The sequence below is a fragment of the Engraulis encrasicolus genome, chromosome 2 (assembly GCF_034702125.1).
Source record: "Engraulis encrasicolus isolate BLACKSEA-1 chromosome 2, IST_EnEncr_1.0, whole genome shotgun sequence".
Taxonomy (NCBI): Eukaryota; Metazoa; Chordata; class Actinopteri; order Clupeiformes; family Engraulidae; genus Engraulis; species Engraulis encrasicolus.
In genome coordinates this window covers 14,603,895-14,625,910 of record NC_085858.1, presented here as the reverse complement: position 1 = coordinate 14,625,910, position 22,016 = coordinate 14,603,895, and the positions used below count along the sequence as shown (strand labels likewise).

Here is a 22,016-nt window from a genome sequence, read left to right as displayed (position 1 = left end):
TTGACCTGCTATATTTCTGACTATTAATGGAGCATTTTGTGTTTAGCTTATTGGAAGCTATGCTATTGCATATTTGTCTGTAAGCTATATGGATGCTATTTTCTTATATTCTGTATTTAGGAGTAATTATTTTTCCTCTGTCATTTCTGTTTCCCTTTCAGAAACCACACACCTTATTTACACAAGTAATGTGTAATTACTGATTTATTATTTAATAAATACCCAATCCCCTTGAACATCTTCTTCTTCAAGTGCATTCTTACCGATGCCCCACAGTGGCTACAACTTTCCGTAAAGAACTATCATTCATCATAACAAATTGGAGGCCCCAGCGAGGATAGTGTAGTCACTGTGGATTATTGAAGATGTTCCCAGACCAGAGAAGGAGCCCGCCGCCTGCAGATGTGCGCCCCCGCCGTACAGTAAGGCAGCCAGCCTGGATGGACGACTATGCCGTCTCCCTTCCAGCCCTACAGCGGTCCAACTATCCCCCTCATGATGTAGCTTACTTACCAGGGCAACAGCGCTATCATAGCATGGAGGGAGCTTCAGAGAGATTCGCCAGGATGACGCCTCTCACACCTCCAGCTCTGAATGAAGAGTATGGTGCAGCACAAGCATCAGGAATGCAGCACTCTGTCTACTTACCTGAACCAGCTGCCCCCCTCTACCAGAGCACACCTGCTGTGCCACAAAGTCAGCCCATCACTGGAGCTGCTCCTGACGTCATGGCTTTTCTGCATAGAATTGTGGAAGATAACCAGCGCATGCAGCAACAGATGTCGGACCTGCACAGGCGCCTCGACACCAGCGCTGCACTGCCGCACTTACCGCCTCAGTGGCCATCTGCCCCTCCTCCTTCTCTTCAGAGGTCTGCCCCACATCCAACACTGCGTCCTATTAAGCAAGAAAATGACTGGTCCCAGTCCTTTGGACCGCTACCGCCACTGCCTGCTCAACCCAGCGCATATGTGTTGCCTCCAGGAGATGACGGTGACTGGCCACTGCCTCCACCTCCCATAGCAGAGGAAGCGGAGCAGCCAGCCTCTCCGGCGAAGGACTTAGTGGAAGAACTTACAGCGCTCATGAGGGAAATGCACCCAATTCAGCCGCGCCCAGTGCTGCCTCAACCTCCACCGCCAGTACCCAGGGTACCAACACCAGAGTATTGTCAACCATACACTCCAGCAGAGTCAGAGTTTGGTGAGCCAATATCTGCCCCCCAGAGGGAGAGTGTGTACCGTGGGCCAAAGGCAAAAATCCCTCCATTCACTAAAGGTGACCCAAGGGAGTTCGCGAGGCTGAAGGATGCACTGGAGAACCTGCTGCCAAGGGACGCAACAGAACGTTTTAAGTTCCAGATACTGGTCGATCACTTAAAGTATGAAGACGCTCTGCTTATCGCCGACTCATACACCAACTCTCCTCAGCCCTACACGGATACCATGGCCAGCCTAACAGAGCACTACGGACAGCCACACCAGCTGGCCCTCAGGCACATTGCGGACCTCATGGATGCCCAGAGCGTTGCACACGGCGACACCAAAGGCTTCAAGAGATTCGCCCTCCAAGTAAGATCGCTGGTAGGCCTGTTGAATCAGCTTGGTGAGAGTGGACAGACCGAGCTCTGCTGTGGCTCACACGTATCCAGGCTCCTGTCGAAGTTACCTCACGACATGAGAGCGGAGTTCAAGAGGTTCCTTTACCCGCAGCGCATCACCATACCTACCCTCCTGCACTTCTCTGACTGGCTCAATTACGAGTTGAAGATGCAGCAGTCTATGTGCGAGCCTCGGGACCATGAGGAGAAAGGCAAGGCAAAGTCCAGGACTGACCGTCGTCAAGACAGCAAGGGTGCCAAAGTCACTAGCATCTTGCACACCACGGATCAGCCTGAGAATGCCCCAGTAGCAGCCACGCCAACCTCCAATGCCAAGCCGGCAGAGAAAACTGCATATTGCCCATTCTGCAACAACAACCAGCACTTCCTTGACCATTGTGCTAACTTCAAGCTGCTCACTGTGGAACAGAAGACGGCGTGGATCAAGGCGAACAAGAGATGCTGGTGTTGCGACAGACTGCATCAGGCCGCCCAGTGTCGTCTGAAGATGCAGTGTCACAAGTGCAAAGGCAAACACCTGCAGGCCCTGCATGACGTGAACACCAAGTCTGCCCCGCATGATGGGAATGCAAAGCCTGCCACAGAGAACCTAACCTGCTTTGTTAGCACACCCACCGTCAACGACGTCTTGTACTTGGACAGGCGGTCAGGCTGCAATCAGGTACTCCTGAAAGTGAGTAGAGTGTTACTGCAGAATGGCCCTCACGCCCTAGAGACGTATGCCATCCTAGATGACGGTTCGGAGAGGACCATTCTACTCCCAGCTGCTGCCCACAGCCTCAAGCTCACTGGCCAGCCTGAGGACCTGGCCTTGAGGACAGTCCGCCAAGATCTCAGAGTCCTACATGGCACCACTGTGTCGTTCTCCATAGCGCCAGTGGACCAGCCAAAGAAGTCCTTCAAGATCCAGCAGGCTTTTACAGCTGAGCAGTTGAGTCTGGCAGAACACTCATACCCGATGGAGGATCTTCAAAGGAAGCACAAGCACCTGAGAGGGATCCCGCTCAAAGCTCTAGATAGAGTGCGCCCTCTGCTCCTGATCGGGTCTGACCACCCTCACCTCGTCACCCCAGTGGAACCAGTGCGCCTAGGACCCCCTGGGACTCCAGCAGCGGTGAATACGAGGTTAGGCTGGACACTACAAGGGCCAGTTGTGCAGAGGAAGACACAGCCCACTGAACAGAGTTGCATGCACCTGTCAACCTTCTCACCCACTACTGAGCTCCTGCAGAGTGTTGAGAGATTGTGGCAGTTGGATGTTCTCCCCTATAGGAGTGAGAAGCTGGTCACTCGCTCCAGGCAGGATCAGGATGCTATCCACCTGTTGGAAGAGAAGACCACACGCATCGACATTGATGGTATCCAGCGATACGCTACTCCACTCCTACGGGTGAAGAATATGCCACAGCTGCATGCACCCAAAGAAGCCGTGCTGGCTAACCTTCGCAGCACAGAGAGACGCCTCTCCAAAGACCCAGAGCGTGCAGCGGCGTACTGTGCAGAGATCGACAAGTTGGAGAAGGCATGCTACGCAGTTAAGGTGCCAGAAGAGGAGCTCAAGAGTGCAGCAGAATCGTGGTACATACCGCACCACATGGTGTCCCACAACGGCAAGAACAGGATTGTCTTCAACTGTTCATTCGTGTACAAAGGAGACAACCTGAACGAGCTGCTGCTGCCAGGCCCTACTCTGAGCTCCAGTCTGATCGGCGTCCTACTGCGCTTCAGAGAACATGCCGTTGCAGTAAGCAGCGATATCAAGGGCATGTTTCATCAGGTGAGGCTACTCCCCGAAGACAGGCCCTTGCTTCGCTTTCTGTGGCGCAACCTGGAGACAGAGAAACCACCGAACACCTACGTCTGGCAAGTCTTGCCATTCGGCACAACATGTAGCCCCTGCTGTGCTACCTTCGCGTTGCAGAAGCACGTCTTTGACCACAGCCAGCAAGACGAGGATGTTCGGGTGGCCATAGAGAGGTCGTTCTATGTCGATAACTGCCTCCAGAGTATCCCCTCCGTGGACGAAGCTCGACAGTTCGTGGACAAGATCACCTCACTGCTGGCCTCTGGAGGATTTGAGCTGCGTCAATGGGCAAGCAACGTCCCTGACTCGATCAGCCATTTGCCGAAGGAAGCCAGGTCAGAGAGCAGCGAGCTATGGCTCAATGAGTCCAGTGCTGACCCACAGGAGCTAGCTCTAGGGCTCCGTTGGCTCTGCAACTCGGACACCTTGAGGTACAAGTACCGAATGCCAGACCATCCTATACCCACCATGAGGAACATTTACAGAGTCCTGGCCCGCTTGTATGACCCCTTAGGATTCATTGTCCCTTTCACAACACGAGCCAAAGTCCTGGTGCAGCACTTGTGGGACAAGCGAAGGGAGTGGGATGATCCCTCACTTCCCGAGGATGTTCTGCAACCCTGGCTGGAATGGGAAGAGGAGCTGCAGCATCTCTCAGAGGTCTCCCTACCCCGGTGCTACGTGAGCCATGAGCTAGACATCTCAACCTGCAAGAGAGACCTGCATGTCTTTGCAGATGCGTCCGAAAAGGCATATGGGTCTGTAGCCTACCTGAGAACGAAGAGTCCTGATGGCCGTGTGGAGGTGTCCTTCTTATCTGCAAGATCCCGAGTTGCTCCGAAGAAGCAGCAGTCAATGCCCAGGCTCGAGTTGTGTGCTGCGCTGACCGGAGCTCAACTAGCTTCCCTACTGCAGCGAGAACTCACATTGTCCATCGGTGAAGTCGTGCTGTGGGCTGATTCCACCACAGTCCTTACCTGGCTCCGTTCTGACTCCTGCCGCTATAAAGTGTTTGTCGGGACGCGAGTAGCTGAGATCCAGGACTTGACTGATGTCCATGCGTGGAGGTACGTGGATTCGGCCAATAACCCAGCAGACGACATCACACGAGGCAAGACGCTGCTTGAGTTGAGCCAGGACAGCAGGTGGAACAAAGGACCAGGTTTCCTGCAGCAATCACCAGAGTTCTGGCCGAAGACACCTGCCACAGTGGAGCTGGAGGACACTGCTGAGATGCGGAAACCTACAGTCTGCTGCCTCAACACGACTACTCAGAGCTCATCGCCTTCTACTGCTCACCAGTTCTCCTCTCTCAAAGACATGGTCGAAGCTGTTGTGCGATCTCGTCACGGGGCGGCCACTGACCAGGCCAGTGACTCGGCTGAGGACTACAGGGATGCGGAGCGAGCAGTCCTGAGACAAGCCCAGCAGGAGAGCTTCCCGGAGGAGTTTGACCTGCTACGTGTTGGCAAGCCAGTGTCAACGACCAGCCGGCTACATGCTTTAGCACCAGAGTACGATGACACAGTGTGCCTCATACGTGTTGGAGGGAGGCTTTGTCGCAGCGACCAACTGGACCTGGAAGCCATCCACCCAGTGGTCCTGGACCCTCAGCACAAAGTCACCAGGCTCATCATTCAGGACGTTGACGAGAGTCTGCTCCACCCAGGGTCAGAGCGCCTGTTTGCAGAGCTGCGTCGCAAGTACTGGATCCTGCAAGGCCGTGAAGCTGTCAAGCGTCATCAGCATGCCTGTACAGACTGCCAGATGAAGAGAGCTATGCCATCCGTGCCCACAATGGCAGACCTCCCACGAGCAAGGCTGCGGCTGATGAAGCCCCCCTTCTTCTCCACAGGAATGGACTGCTTTGGCCCATTTACAGTGAAAGTGGGCCGCCGTCATGAAAAGAGATGGGGTATCCGGTTGAAATGCCTCACAACCCGGGCAGTGCACCTGGACGTCCTGTCCAGCCTCGACACAGACTCCTTCCTTATGGCCCTCCCCAGGTTCATTGCACGGAGAGGAAAGCCTGCAGAGCTCCTATCGGATCAGGGGACGAACTTCCGTGGTGGTGCTAGAGAGCTGCAAGAAGCCTTCAAAGCCATGCACGCCACCCTCCGAGATCACCTCGCGAAGTACCAGATCCAGTTCCAGTTCAACCCTCCAAGTGCTCCACATTTCGGAGGCGTCTGGGAGCGGGAAGTGAAATCTGTCAAGGCCGCACTGTACCCCACAATTCAGACTCAGCCCGTTCCTGAAGAAGTCCTGAGGACCGTGCTGATAGAAGTGGAGGGGGTGTTGAACTCGAAACCTCTTGGCTACGTTTCCACAGATGTAGCTGATGTGGACCCCGTGACACCCAATCTGCTCCTCATGGGGCGGCTGGATCCCTCACTCCCCCAAGCCGTCTACACGGAGTCTGATCTGCTGAGCCGCCGCCGCTGGAAGCATGCTCAGGTGTTAGCAGATCAGTTCTGGAGACACTTCATCCAGCGCTACCTCCTGTCACTGCAGACCAGGTCCAAGTGGCACAAGGACCCATCGCAGCTGGGAACCGTCGTGATGGTGGTGGACCCGCAACTGCCAAGGGCCCTGTGGCCTGTTGGTCGTGTCACCAGCGTCATCCCAGGGACCGACGGACGAGTCCGCACTGCTGTCGTCCAGGTGAAGGAGAAGACCTACACCAGGCCCGTGGCGCGTCTCGTCGCTCTTCCTGACCTTCCTGACATGGACACTCGTCAGCCCTTCCGCAAGTGACAAATTTGATGGGACAAATTTGGGGGCGGCTGTGACAAAGGGTCTGACTATGTGCCAGATTGATATTTAGTAGTATAAGAATCAGCCAATCAGAGCGCACCTCCTCCGTGCAGGCACGTGAACGATGCCTGTCTCAGTAATATTCCAGAAAGTTTGGAGCGAGGTCGCCATGTTTTACAGCTCTGAATATGTTGCTTAGTTAGCAGTTTATTTCTTTACCTTGTGTCTTGTGTGCGTCCAGAATTGTAAGTACACTTGCTTATTTGTTGTTTATATGTTTCATTGTGTAGTATTACGCAGGATTTGTGTAGACAATGTTTGATTTCAATCGCGGAAGTAAACTTTTACCGCGAGTTATTATGCGCGAGGTAACCGCGAGTTTACAATGTTATAGTTTTATCTGCCGTCGTGATATGATGTATATTCATGCTTATAGGGTTGAGATATGTGTCTAACGGATATTTGTAATGATTATTCAGTAGATTATGAGGGGAAACAGTGGCGTTTTGACCTGCTATATTTCTGACTATTAATGAAGCGTTTTGTGTTTAGCTTGTTGGCTATGCTATTTCATATCTATCTGTGAAGCTATATGGATGCTAATTTCTTATATTCAGTATTTTAGGAGTAATTATTCTCCTCTGTTATTTCTGTTTCCCTTTTCAGAAACCACACACAGATAATGACACAAGTACTGTGTAATTACTGATTTATTATTTAATAAATACCCAATCCCCTTGAACATCTTCTTCTTCAAGTGCATTCTTGCCGATGCCCCACAGTGGCTACAACTTTCCGTAAAGAACTATCATTCATCATAACATTAGTAATACCTAATGCATTACAGTAATATTATGATACTGTCTTTTTAGTGCTACCATGTACTATTATACAAGATTTATGACTCGCACCTTTAATTCATGAACCATCTGCAGGCCTACGCATGCTCATAAGATCCTAAAGTACAAAGCACAAGTGCTAAAGTACATATTTTACTGAGAGAGGGATTTAATTGTTTCAGACCAAGAAACTAAGGAAGCGGAAAAGCAACAAACGTAGGAGGTTGGAGTTGACAGGAAGGCATTGGAGGAAACAGTGGGAAAAAAGTAAAGAAAAAAAGGCAAAAAGATGGAAAGATGAAGAGATTAAAAGGTAGAGTTAGAGTGTAATAGTGAGAGATAGGAGAGATAGAAAAAGCACAGATAAAAATGTAGAGAGGAAGAGAGAGAATAGATGATCAGATGTCTCATCAAATTAGACCATGTACAGATAGATAGATGAACAGGATGATGACGGATAAGTGGAGGGATGGAGAGGCCAATGCAATGAAAACGTGAGGAAGAACAGTGGAGAAGAAAAGAGGAGAAGAACAGAGGAGGGGAGGTTGTAAGATGATGAGAGTAGTGGAGAAGAGGAGAGGAGTAGAGGTTGTAAGATGATGAGAAGAGTGGAGAAGAACAGAGGAGGAGAGGTTGTAAGATGATGAAAGTAGTGGAGAGGAAGAGAGAAGGAGAGATGATAAGGTGATGAGAGTAGTGGAGAAGAAGAGAGGAGGAGAGGTGATACGGTGATGAAAGTAGTGGAGAAGAAGAGAGGAGGAGAGGTGATAAGGTGATGAGAGCCACCTGCTGCTGTTTCCTCCAGTTGGGCTGCGATGATGATGAAGATGGTGATGAAGCCTGGGCAGAGCCGACCTCCTGGGCCTCATATGACTGGTTAGTCTGAGTAGAGGATGGGGGGATGAGAGACAGAGACGGAGCAGCATTTAGCATGTTTCCTTTCCTATGGAGGGTGCGCTCCCGAGTCTGGTAAACCAGCCCTGATTTTCTGTACGATATTATACAGACAAGTGGAAGTGCTTCCATTGACATGGTTCGCTCAACTAGAATCTTTACTGGACCAAGAGAAACAGAACAGAATAGAAGAACAAAAATGTGATGAAATGTGATGTCACTGTCAAAGAACTGTGCAATCAGTGCACAGATGGAGTGTTTGTGAGCAACCATGTGGACATTGTGTGCTACATTCTACTGTATGTGTCTGAACGCCAAAGTCAATGTCACCGCCCGGCCACCGACTGGTCCAGCAACAATTCAACCGTAAGTCAATGAAAGCACTGCACAACCCTCTGTATGAAAAAGGGGTTTACCAGGTTACAAAAATATCACCCAGACATGAACACCACACAAACCACAGCAAGAGAACAACGCCGGGGACACATGCAGGCAAAACGAGTGAAGCAAAGAGAGGCGGAATTCAGTGTTCCATTCTGACAGCTCAACGGTCATCAGGTCGTCTCGGTGAATCAAATGGAATGAAACATTTATTTTGTTAATTTGATTGAAATTCGGCCCTCATTTTCATCATATTAAACTATTTTTGCTTCGCTCCTGTTCGCCTGCCTTCGCCTCCAGCATAGGAATGAATGCCGAAGTTCGCTTTGCTTGGTCAAAATCGTGTGTATGTGTCCCTGGCGTAAGGAAGGAGACAGTGACAGTGCTGTGACAGTGTTACAGTACTCAAGAGGATGCATGACTGAGTTTAATATGGCCACACATAAACAAACACTTATGCCGTGTACAGACCCAGAGCGAACGGAGCGAATTCGCCAGTAGCGAAGCTTCTTGCGCGACCAGAGCGAATTTTTAAGATTAAACTAAATCTAATCGCAGGCGAATTCGCTCTGACGTTGTTCGGCGAAAACCAATCGGAACGTTCATATCTCCGAATGTCCCAGGCTGTCAAGCCAGAGCCATTATGTGATTAGCTGAATCAAACATGTCAATGCTGCGTCTCGAGCGAATACAGCGAATTCAAGGCGAAACTTCTTCTGCTACCCACCCTACCAGGCAGCATAGTTCGCTCTTGGTCTGGACAGGGCATTACACACTAAAAACACTTCAAGTTGTTAATATCAGTATTTCAGACTTTTTTTGGGGGGGGTTAGAACCCCATTCAACAGCCCTTTTTCAGATTCCTTGACTCCTTGACACCTTCTTAGAACAACGATGCTTCTTACAGGCAGATGGTTACAAAGTCAAACACTGAGATGCATATTAAAAAGAAAAGGATGGACCTGAAGCTGATGGTATGAGAGAGGCTGAACCAACACACACGCACGCACGCACACACACACACACACACACACACACACACACACACACACACACACACACGTATGCACACACGCACGCGTGCACACACACACACACACACACACACACACACACACACACACATACGCACGCGCATACACACACGCACGCGCATACACACACACATGCACAGACACACACACACACACTCACGCACACACACATGCACGCACACACACAGACACACACACACACACACACACACACACACACACACACACACACACACACACACACACACACACACACACACACACACACACACACACACGCACACACACACACACACACAGAGGCAGTTAAGCACACATGCAGACATGCAAACACACATGCAGTTGAACACACATGCAGACATCCAAACACACACACACACATTCTGACACATGCACGCTAATGGATGCGCTCTCTCTCACACACATTCACGCTCACCTCGTTGAAACACATGACATACTGAGGTGTGGTAGGAGAGGGGGTATAGACAGAGGAGAAGACAGGCTCCTGGAACGAAAAGCAGGGGAGTGGAAGAGAGGAGAGAGAGGAAAACAAGAATGAGAGAGCAAAAGAGCCAGCGAGAGAGAGAAAGAGACATAAAGAAAGGAGATGTGGTGTAACAGCTACAGTAGAGGAATAGCAATCATGCAGGACAAACACACACACACACACACACACACACACACACACACACACACACACACACACACACACACACACACACACACACACACACACACACACACACACACACACACACACACACCATCTCTCTCTCTCTCTCTCTCTCTCTCTCTCCTCTCTTTTCCTCTCTTCCTCTCTCCTCTCTCCTCTCTCTCTCTCTCTCTCTCTCTCTCACACACACACACACACACACACACACACACACACACACACACACACACACACACACACTACAAGGTGAATGTACCCTAAAATGCAATACTACACTATAAAAACTATGAACTAAAAAATAAAAGTCAACATGAATCCAGCACAGCAGAAACACACATACTGTAATACTACAGGCTTATACTGCCAATAATAATTGTATGAATTGTAATTGTAGACAAAGCAAAGAAACACTCTTACCCAGCATTGGGGTTGGCCAGATGCATCACAGCTAGTTTGACTCTCTGTCTGCATGGGCAGTAGAAGAAGGAAAAAACAAGGAGTGAGAGGGAGAGAAGAAGAGAGATAAAGAGAGTAAGGGAACAGTATAAAAAAGGAGTTAATAGGAAGCAAACTGGAGCTTAAAATAGATCCCGGTGATTAGCAAAATTTGAACGGGCAAGATCTATAGTTAATCTACAGTTTCGATTATCTCTGGACACAAAAGCACAGGTGTCTATGGGAATCAAGGAGATACAGAAGAGGGTTCGCGGCCCGGTCACCGCCCAGAGAGTAAAGGCATAATAGCCACACACACACACACACACACACACTCACAAACACACACACACACACACACACAAACACACACACACACACACACACACACAAACACACACACACACACACACACACACACACACACACACACACACACACACACACACACACACACACACACACACACACACACGAAGTAGATTACATCAGTGTACAGCAGGCCCCCTAGAGTGTGTGAAGGTAAACACCCTCCTAGGGAGGGATTGAGAGGGTGTCCAGGGACATGCTGGTCTAGTGGTCAGCTACGCAGAAGGACAACATAATGACCTCTACTGTGTGTGTTTGTGAGAAACGGAGAGAGAGAGAGAGAGAGAGAGAGAGAGAGAGAGAGAGAGAGAGAGAGAGAGAGAGAGCGAGAGAGAGAGAGAGAGAGAGTTCAGTACTCCTCCCTCTAGACTTGTAGTCTTTCACAAAGGAAACGCATTTTACAGTCTCAATGAGAGTCCTAAAGTCTTAAAGTGACATGCATGCGACTGAAGAGGATCCAGGGGCTTTACATTGCCTAATGTGCTGACAAAAAGGCATGCACACTTCTTAGCAATGAAGCTGCTAGTCCTGACCTGGTGTGTCCCAGACAGTATCAGGGCTGTAGGTGTATTAACACTGAAACATGTAGTGTGATGCCCACAACACACATACAAATGAAATACAATCATAATCTATTCAGATTTTGTAATATGTCAATATGAAACTGTATTGTGTCAAGCTGTACTGTATGAAATTAGCGCTGTAATTTAACCATCTTTTCCTTGCATATCATCTGCCTTCCCTAGATGAACATGCTAAGCAAGAGAGTAGACAGACTTGAATTAGCATTATAGAATCTTAACATTGGTAGTTGGTGGACCTATCCCTTCCGAGTGGTACAGCTAAAGCTAAAGCTTTAGTTCCAGCAATATCTTTGGTGGAGGGAGCGCGTGTGCTTAACCCTCCTCTGTCACGACGAGTCATGCACTTACTACTCTATGGTAAGGATGCAAAGATTATGCACATGCCCAGATACTCCAAAGAAAACTGCAGTTGTGAGTCTATAACTTTCTACTCCAGACAGTTTTGAATTTTGAAACAGCCAAGTTCATATTTAGTGTGCGGCACTAGCTTCTAGCCTACAGCCAGGAGCGTCCATTTTCCCATGGCCCAATGGTCCCACAGCCCAATGGTCCCACATCACTAGGAGATTTTAGGTTCAATGGTCCCACAGCCCAATGGTTCTTCTCTAAAACCCAACCTCACTGGAATCATGCCTTAACCTAAGTCAGTTAACACCAACAATTTCCAGATAATAGCTCTAAACCACAATGTGATGACCTCTAATCATGCTTTACCCATAATAGTAGAGATGGACTTACCAAAACCTTTACGTAAATCATAGTCAGAGTGGAATAATGCCTAAACCTAGAATATAATATAATAAAACAATGTAATACAAGATAATTACCTCTGTGGGAGCAATCGTCCTAAAGATTAATTTAAAATAAAGTATTTGTGATGTGGGACCAATGGGCTGAGGAACAAATAGGCTATGGGAACATAGAGCTGAACACGCACAGCCTACACATATTTCTCCAGCCGAACCAACTTTCCGCTTCGCTCACATATACCTAGACATAGACTACCATGAGGTTTCTTGTCATATCTACCATCTTTGGTAAGTGAGTGGCCCAATACCTGCTCTGGCTCCACGCGTACTGAGTTCCTCTTTGTTCTCCGCCTGCCCTCCCCCCTCTCCTCTTCCTCACTGGGATGCTCAGCCAACCTGACGAACAAAAGCAAAGAGATGGGAATGTGTTAAAACAGGTGGATAGCAAGCATGTGAGCACGCGCGCGCGCACACACACACACACACACACACACACACACACACACACACACACACACACACACACACACACACACACACACACACACACACACGCGCGCGCACGCACACGCACACACACACACACACACACGCACACATACGCACACACACACACATGTACACCCACCTGTCCTGTACATCTTGTGCTTGGACAGAGGGCTGTGGGCAGGTGAGGTGCAGCTTGGGCTCCTGTGTGGCCCTGCGTGCTCTGCTGGTGGACGGCTGGTGGTGGCCCTCTCTCTCCTTCCTGGCCCTCTGCCTCCAGGGGGCGCCGGCGTTCGACCCGGGAGCAGCGGCAGCTGTAGCAGCAGCAGTAGGAGCAGCAGCATCTCCCTCTACTGCCTCTGGAGCTCTACTCCTCCTCCTGCTCCTCTCTGAAGAGCAGATCTCCTCCTGAAGAGCAGATCTCTCCACCTCCCTCTGGGTCTCCTCTTCGCCCCACGCCTTCTTCCTCCTCCTACCTTCCTTCTCCTCCTCCTCCTCCTCCTCCTCTGGGCGCTGTGTTCCTGTCCTCTCTCCTCCTCTCCTCCAGACTCCTCCATTCTGCTGCTGTTGTTGCTCCTCCTCCTTGGCCGTCACCTCATGTTCCTCCTCCTCCTGGTAGCCCTCACTCAACGTCCTGGACCTCCACTCCTCGTCTCCTGAGGGCGCTGTGGAGGTCTTCTTCAGGATGCCCCGCACCTCTCGCTGGACCGCTGCCGCCGCCACTGCTGAGGCATGATGGGAAGCGTAGTTGTCCACGGCCGAGTCCAGGCTGACCTGGGCGCGGAGCTCCGTGCTGGAGCCCCAGTCCCCGCGGGAGCGCGGCCGCGTCTGGCGCACCTCGCTGGGCTTGAGGTTGGTGGAGAGGCCCTGCTGCTGGTCGAAGAGCTGCGGGGACAGGCTCAGCGTGGGGAGCCTGATGGGGGCCTTCTGGAGCTACACGGGGAGAGAAGGCACAAGGGGGACAATTTACTGTAGGTCCACAGGCAAAACTAGAATACATTATAAATTAGTGCAGCTTGCAAGACAATAGCTGTGTATATATGCCGCTTTTTCGCCGATCGGAATAGATCTGATCCGATTAGTCTGATCGGAATGAAGTGTATACATTACATTGACCTCGAACGTTCGAATACCTGCCACGCGCGGTTATCAGTAACAGGCCGGGTTATATGGTTGAAACTGCGATAAACATGAAAGTATCGCTTGCTTTATTTATCATTTTAGTCTTTCTGAAAGTGCAGCGGGAAGCGACACTGATGTACTTAATCTTGCGCTTATGGGCAGGTGCGTAACAGCGACAATCCGACGTGCTGTTGTCACCAGTTCACTTAAAACACCCCACAAACAAGAAATAAGTCTGTGGATGAGAGTACGGAGCCAGGATTGGTGGGAGAGAGTTGTTCTGCAGGAATTCAGCGACCAATGTGGCGTGAAAATGTTGGGATAACCAGAGCTTCATTTGTTTAAATATGTGACACGATTGTGTCACAAACAACCAAGTGGAATAGAGTGCATACATGGACCATCTGATTGGACTACACCACCTCTTCTAGTCCGATTAGAATTCTGATCCGATCAAAGGAATCTAGTCCGATCGGACCGTATACAAGGACCGTATAAAATATCCCTATTCTAATCGGATCAGAAGTGCAATGAATACATACCTATTGAAAATTATATAGATGGTAAAGCACAAAGACAAGTACTCTGTTCTTTTGTTTAGGGTCGAACTCATACAATTCTCTGACTACATAAATAGCCAAAAGTCTTATGACTACAATGCACAATAAATACAAATAAAAGAAAGGTACGGAAATATGTCTGTGAACACACACACACACACACACACACACACACACACACACACACACACACACACACACACACACACACACACACACACACACACACACACACACACACACACACACACACACACACACACACACACACACACCAGGGCTTGACACTGGCACCTGCAACCGGCCAAATGCTGGTGAAACTTGGCTTTGACTAGTAATGCTTTCAGTGTCACTAGCCAATTTGGCGGACAGTTTATTCCTTGGTATGATAAACGCATCATAGTAACCTATATTCTGTTGTTTGCCCCTTGTGTATCAATTGTTTGTATTTAAGTTCAAGATAAAACTCAGTAACTCACTTTCTATTTGCTTGATATACTTCCATGTAGAAAGCTATACACTCTTCATGCTTTAGTATCTCATCTTCTGAGGTTAGATGTACACCATCATGATGAAGAGAAAAAACTATGTAAAATCTGAGGCTAGTGGAATACCTGAATGGCTAGTGACTCGGGAAAACCACTAGCCACAGTGGCCGGTGGGTAAAAAAAGTTAATGTCAAGCCCTGACACACACACACACACACGCGCTCACACACACGCGCGCACACACACACGCACACACACACACACATATTCCTATTGGATCGCAGTAGCTGACTGAAATGACTGAGAACCCTGACCCTTCACCCTCTCCTAAACAGGCAAGTTAACCCCTTCCGTCCCGCAGCTGAACCTGACCTTTCCCCTCATCGCTCCTCTCCCAGCATGAGGTCACACCAAGACCTGCAGTTCACCTCTTGTCCAACAGAGGTCGCTTTCATCAGTATTTCTACTGTGTGTACAGTATCATACATTACATTACATTTGTACAGTAAGCAAACGGGTGCAATATGTCTTATAGCTGTATGTATCGGATGTGTGCAAATATGCTTAATCTGTTGTGTAATGTGCATTATAAGGCTGCTTGACACCTTAATTTCCTTCAAATGAATGAAGTAGCTACTCTACTGTACTCATTCACAGTGACTTTCAAGCGGCCCCTTTAAAGAGCACCACCCATAAATAAAGCATGGCTCCATCCCCCTACCCTACCCTATCAGCCTAACTGCATTGAACCACTTGATCCAAGAGCACTAAAGCTGTCTTTCTCTCAAACACACACACATGTACACGCACACAGACACACGTGTATACACGCATATGCATGGCCATAAATACATGCACATGAATACTCATGCTCACTCTCTTACATAAACATGTGTTGCACATGAACACACACACACACACATACACACACACATACACACACGCACACACATACATACACACGCACCCACACACAAACACATTTAACTACTTTTAACACAATTCACATCACATAAATGTTACAGATACACACACACACACACACACACACACAGTACATTACCAGGCTGACCTCTTCCACGGTGATGGGTTGTGTGCGGTAGCGCGCCCCCTTCTGCCTCCGCCTCTCGGGGCCCTCGGCGGCGCCTGGCTCCCTGGTGAGAGCGCCGGGCTGGGAGAGCTTGTTGAAGAGGGCCAGCTTCTCGCTCATGCTCATCTTGCAGCTCTCGTCGTCCTCCGCCTCAGCCTCTGCCTCCGCCTCCCCCTCCGGCTCCCCCGGGGCAGCCCGGCTCTCACAGGGCTCCTCTGGCTGGGGGTGGCTGGGGAGGGAGAAGACACAGGACGCACTCGGTGGTAAGTGGTTACACACAACTTAGATGATTCAAACACTATCATTGAAGAGCTGTTATTATTCATTGAAGAGGGAGATCAGCTCTGCCTGGCTATACTGCTGAGGTGAATCGTTTCTTCGGTGTATGAAATCTCAGTGAGTGGATTGTCAAAATAAAGCACAACCAAATATTCTAGTTTTACAGCCCAACAACGAAGATTATGGGTCCTCCCACCTGACAGCTACCACGAGTTCCTCGCAGGTGATTGGCTGTGTGAGCGCCCGGTGCTCCATGGTACGGCGGACTCGGCGCTCGTGGGCGCTGGCCCCGGAACGCGGCTTTAGGAACGACGAGGCCTCTGGGCCCACCGTCTTCTCAAGCTCCTAAAAGAAAGGAAGAAAGGGCTGTCAAGACGATGGATAATGTTTTTTTTAATCTTAAAATAACATTCCCAAAATGGCTTTAGTGGTCCCACTCATAAGAGGGTTTGCTTAAGTAATGGGTTTAGAAGACACAACACAAAACAAACCAGCTAAAGAGTGTTGCAAGACATGACACAAAGCGGAGCAGTGTTCCATGTGCTGTGGCTGCACTGTGCAAGTTTGTAAGGTCTAATGCACTTCTGTGTCAACCATTTAGGTATTTGGGGAGGAAAGGAAGAGCTTCATTGTTGATCTAAAGGTAAACCGCCAATCCCTGGTCTATTTAAAAAAAAACGGACACAAATTTGAACCAAGAGGCTCTGAACCAGCTGATTGCAATGAGCACTGAAACTGGTACTGTATATCAGCTACTCAGAGAGTGAAGTCAAATGTGTTTCTGAATTAAGGACTAACAACGTCTTCTATTATACGATTGTTGTCAGCAGAATGGCAATGACCAAATAGTAATGCATTTATTACGTTAAAGGGACACTGTGCAAGAAATGGTCAAAAAAGGTACTGCAACTATGCTGCTCATTGAAACTGGGCTGCCTATTGCCTAATTTGATCTTTACATGAAAGTTTACTAAGTAATAAAAAAACATTTTCTATATGGTCCAAGTACAGTGATTTTTGCAACTGAAAATGGCTTTTTTTGGAAATTCAAAATGGCGGACCATGGAGAAGATCCCCCTTTTCATGTATGAAAAGTGCAATTTTTCCAGTCATAATGAATACTTAGAATTTGATGCTGGTTGTAAGTATTCATGAAAAAGGTAACATTAGTGAATGGGCAGCATGAATTCTGGAAATAAACAACTAAAAATCTCACAGTGTCCCTTTAAGACTCTATGTAATATGGTAGTAGTGTAGTACTATGCTAGTAAAGGCAGTTAAGGCTTTAAAACAAAATAGTTAAGTGCACCACTGGTGAGATAATTGTGCGCTACAATAGAGGCGACAAGAAGCGAGACATCCCTGTCACAGACACAAAGTCGTGTTTACAGGTTCAATATTCAACACTGAAGGATCTACACTGTGGGCCTCTAATACTAGCAGTGAAGCTTAAAATGTCAGACATGTTGAAATGACAAACAGCACAGCGGGGTCACTGGTCCTGACATCGGCATGCACAACGCTCTTGTAAGGATCGCGGACATTGAGAAGACACTGTTTTTGTAAGAGTCAAGTGACGGTTTGTTGGTTACACATAATGTACATCTACTGTACACTATGCTTGAATCTGTAGCCTACTTACAAACCTGTGGCCTTCATGCGTACTGCAGAGATTTTTGAGAATTAGACTAAAAAAACAGCAATTGTGTGAGTGTGTTGGTGTCTATTTTGTGTATTCAAGTCCTATTTTCTTTTTGTATTTTCATCAGGACTCCCTCAAAAATTAGATGTCGTATGTCAATGGTTATCCTCAAAATGAATAAATAAAATAAATAAATTAAATAAATAAAGAAATAAAACCCTTACACTAGCCTCAGTAAGTCTATGCCTATTTTGAGTCTATGAATTTGTTCATATGTAAATTCAACCAAATGCAACTACCAATAACTAGGACTGCAAGATGCTACAAAGGAAAAGTCTAGGGAAGAGAGGCTAAGGTGGTGTTGGATGTTGAGGTGGTGCATGAATGAGGAAATCCCGACTATTTCACTATGAAGGAGTCCAGGGTCCCATAAAAGAACTTCACTTTTTCACTTCCGAATTCTACACCCCTACACACCTAGTACTAACAGAAACGACCAACAAGGAGGAGACAGAGTTTCTTCCAGAATCAATATGATGTAAGGTTCTGAACTGCAATCCTATGGTAGCCATTCCCCTTTAGGAGATTAGGAGACTAGGAGAATGAATAGAGTTCCCACTTTGCTGTTTTGGTGACGCTTATGACACTTTATCTTGGTTAAGTACTTTGAAAATCTTTGGTACTACCATCACTACACAGCAGAGAACAAAAGGTGCAACATGTGTGCAGTTCAATAAAGACGCTTTTGCACACCTCTGTAGTTGGGCAGGTGCGTAGGATGTTATCCCAGCTGGGTTGTCAGTCAAGTGAAAAGAAATCCCGCACACTGTCCATTCCACCAACAAACTTTAATACAACGTTTCGGTCATCCGACCTTCTTCAGGTAAAGAAGAAGGTGGGATGACCGAAACGTTGTATTAAAGTTTGTTGGTGGAATGGACAGTGTGCGGGATTTCTTTTCACGCAACATGTGTGCAACCATAAAACATTTCAGACATGGGCTAGGAGGATCAGAAGTGGGTCATAGGAAGGTGGGCCGTGTTAAATTGGACTCCCTTTGTGAATAAACGTCTGTTAACAAAGTTAACGAACAGCCATCTGCGGAATGCCCCAGTGCAGGATGCACCACGAGAACCTGCGGAACTCTTGCGGCTCTGTGGACCGCTGCGTAATAGGACACTGTGGTGTTCCATTACCAGCCATGAGCAGAAGAGATGAAGGGAAAGAAGAGAGAGAGAGAGAGAGAGAGAGAGAGAGAGAGAGAGAGAGAGAGAGAGAGAGCAATGGTGGCACTAATTATAGGTGCATAATGGTCATAAACCTTGCTCTCTGATGTGTGGGCAGCACACAGGCACTTGCAATAACTGCACAACCAGGAACTGATCACACCAACATGAATAAACTGAAAACCTCACAATGCAACCCTTTGGTGCAGATTGGATCGCCGGCAATCTGACTCACTGTATGCTGAAAACGTGACTTTAGCTATAGAGTCTTCAGTAACAGATTAAGACTTGGTCATTACCACTTTGATAACAACACGCTAATAATGGAGTCTCTGCATGAAAAGAGACACAGAATTAATTGCCACAAACAACTTTCACTTAGTGAATAAGACTTTAAGAAACAAAAGTTATGAACTGTATGATAGAAATGTTAGACAGTAGATATTATCAGCAAACTGCGCTCTCAGCAGAAAGTGGCCAATCATCAAACCGCCAATAGGGTAATGCGAGGAACGCTTCAGGAGAAACGGCAGACTTGATCTACAGTTGGATTCCTCACACCTTCTCACATGCTCTCCTCCCAGACACCCCTAGCCTCACTCAGCTCATGGATGAATACAACCCCTATCTCTCTCTCTCTCTCTCTCTCTCTCTCTGTCTCTCTCTCTCTCTGACAGGCTCAGACTGACACACTTTCTGCAACAAAATCCATATGTGCAAGGACACAAACATAACATGTAACACATTAACATGAGCATTTGCTTTGTGCTGCTGCATATGCATACAAGTCTGCATGTGCATGCATGTATTAGTGTGCAGTGCATACGTGCACAAGTTTAGGGGTGTGTTTGTGTGTTTGTCTGACATTTGACAAAGGTGGGTTCACCAGTGCCCGCCCAGGCTCAGTCCAGAAGCAGGTCATACACCCCCCCACACCCCCACCCCCTGGAGTCTGGACTGACCATCCAGCATCCATTTTAAGAGCTTGCAATCCAGCCCTATGACACTTATAAAAGACACACAGCAATGGGACTTTTCCATTCTTTTCTTGGTGATGGCCTTTTATGATTAGGCATTGAACTGGACGGCTAAGAATGGCACAGGGTTATGACCTCACTGTGGGTCCTGTTTCCAGCAGCAGCAGCACTTACTTTAAAGAGAGACATCTTGGCAGCAACACTCATCTTGGCTCGGTCGTCCATTTTCGCATCACCTAGGAGAGTTGGATAAATGAAGCACAACACAACACGCGCACACGCACGCACACATGCATGTGCACACGCACGCACGCCCACACAGACACACACAAACTCACGGTTAGCCCTTCTTGTTGGAAAATGTCTCACCTGAAACAATGTTTTGCTTTTAAACACTGAAGTAAAATGTAATCTTGTAAATGAAGTATAAGACAAAACATGCATGCACGCACGCCCACACAGGCACACACAAACTCAGGGTTAGCCCTTGTTGTTGGAAAATGTCTCGTCTGAAACAATGTTTTGCTTTTAATCAGTGAAATAAAATGTGAACGTGTACCCTACGGGTAACAATCTGATGTATATATTGCGAGTGAGGGGAGACGCCTCTTTTGTTAACACAACTTGACGGCATGTAGTAAATTTATTTTCCATTACCACTCACACTAACTCTATCCACATAAAACACTCCACAGGAGTGCACACACGAGCACAAACACGCACTCACCTACCAGCATGGCCATGAGTTTGTGTGTGTGTGTGCACGCGCACGCATGTGTGCGTACGTGGGTGTGTAAGACAAGAGTAAACACTCACACACACGCACACAAACACACACACACACACAAAACCAGGGCACTTTCTCTAGAGGCGGATATAAAGTATTATAATTGCAAATTGATTGGTGGCCATTTACACTTCCCCATAGAGCCCAAATATTGATCTCATTCCAACCCAGAGCTTAAAAAACTGTGCATGGAGTGAGTGGACCGATTGTGTGTGTGTGTGTGTGTGTGTGTGTGTGTGTGTGTGTGTGTGTGTGTGTGTGTGTGTGTGTGTGTGTGTGTGTGTGTGTGTGTGTGTGTGTGTGTGTGTGTGTGTGTGTGTGTGTGTGTGCGCACGCGCGCAAAAATCCAGATTACAGAAATCTCTCTCTTTCTCTATCTCTCTCTCTCCTGTACTCTCCCACTACCTTATAAATAAAACCAATACAATCACAAAAAACACACCTAGAAATAGTGAGGAAGTGATATACCCCAAAGGCATCTCACGGTGTCTCCTACCCACTGTCATTATCACATCAACAGCTACTGTACCCGTATGACTTACAAGGTACTCATTTCCACAGATTATCACCACACGCTCAAGCAATGAAACTGATGTAGTGCATTAAGCCTTACTCCAAAATAAACATATACGTAGGCTATCAGGCTAGCCCATCAAGGTACCCCAATTGACTTTTGGTGTTTCACCGTATGGCCTTTATGACCTTGATGGTACTCATTTCCACAGATAATTACAAACACTTCCACAATGAGATCAATGTTGTGTATAAACTTTAAGCTTGACTCCTTTGTAAAAACATCAGGCTAGTCCATCAAAGTACCTCAGTTTCCCCTTGTGTTTCGTCATAGAAGGCTTAGAAGGTATTCATTTTCAGTATTACGATACGCTATTATGCCATTATACAGTGGTGGATCAATTGCACACAGGGCTCCCGGGCAAAACATACAGCCTGCCAAGGGCATAATAGGGCCCCCACCACTAATACAGGAAGGGCCTGGGCCCAGGGGCAAATGCCCTGCTTGCCCACCCCTATAGCTCTACCCCTGCCATTATGCCATACACCACATGCCACACGTCAGAGAGCGATATAGTGCATTAGTCATCTTCAAAAGATATCACCAGGCTAGCCCAGTCAAAGTACCTCAGTTCAACTCTGCACTACACTACATTGTGTAACTCCTCCTTTTCGTTTCAATGGATTTTTGTGCATTTCCAAACAG

At 47.9% G+C, this 22,016-nt stretch overlaps 1 protein-coding gene across 7 annotated transcripts in view; it reads right to left on the bottom strand.

Moving 5' to 3' along the window:
* Positions 1-22,016, bottom strand: part of svilc (supervillin c) — a 59,606-nt gene that overhangs the window by 17,761 nt on the left and 19,829 nt on the right. For 5 of the 7 annotated variants that reach the window (XM_063222890.1, XM_063222906.1, XM_063222898.1 and 2 more), the window contains exons 6-13: positions 20,185-20,246; positions 16,362-16,510; positions 15,860-16,115; positions 12,769-13,559; positions 12,449-12,536; positions 10,421-10,468; positions 9,767-9,835; positions 7,808-7,903 (exon numbers count right to left, since the gene is read on the bottom strand). In XM_063222890.1, the coding sequence (XP_063078960.1) occupies positions 7,808-7,903; positions 9,767-9,835; positions 10,421-10,468; positions 12,449-12,536; positions 12,769-13,559; positions 15,860-16,115; positions 16,362-16,510; positions 20,185-20,246 (1,559 nt within the window). The remainder of the gene's footprint in view (positions 1-7,807; positions 7,904-9,766; positions 9,836-10,420; positions 10,469-12,448; positions 12,537-12,768; positions 13,560-15,859; positions 16,116-16,361; positions 16,511-20,184; positions 20,247-22,016) is intronic. The other 2 variants (XM_063222931.1, XM_063222939.1) reach the window with 2 other exon arrangements.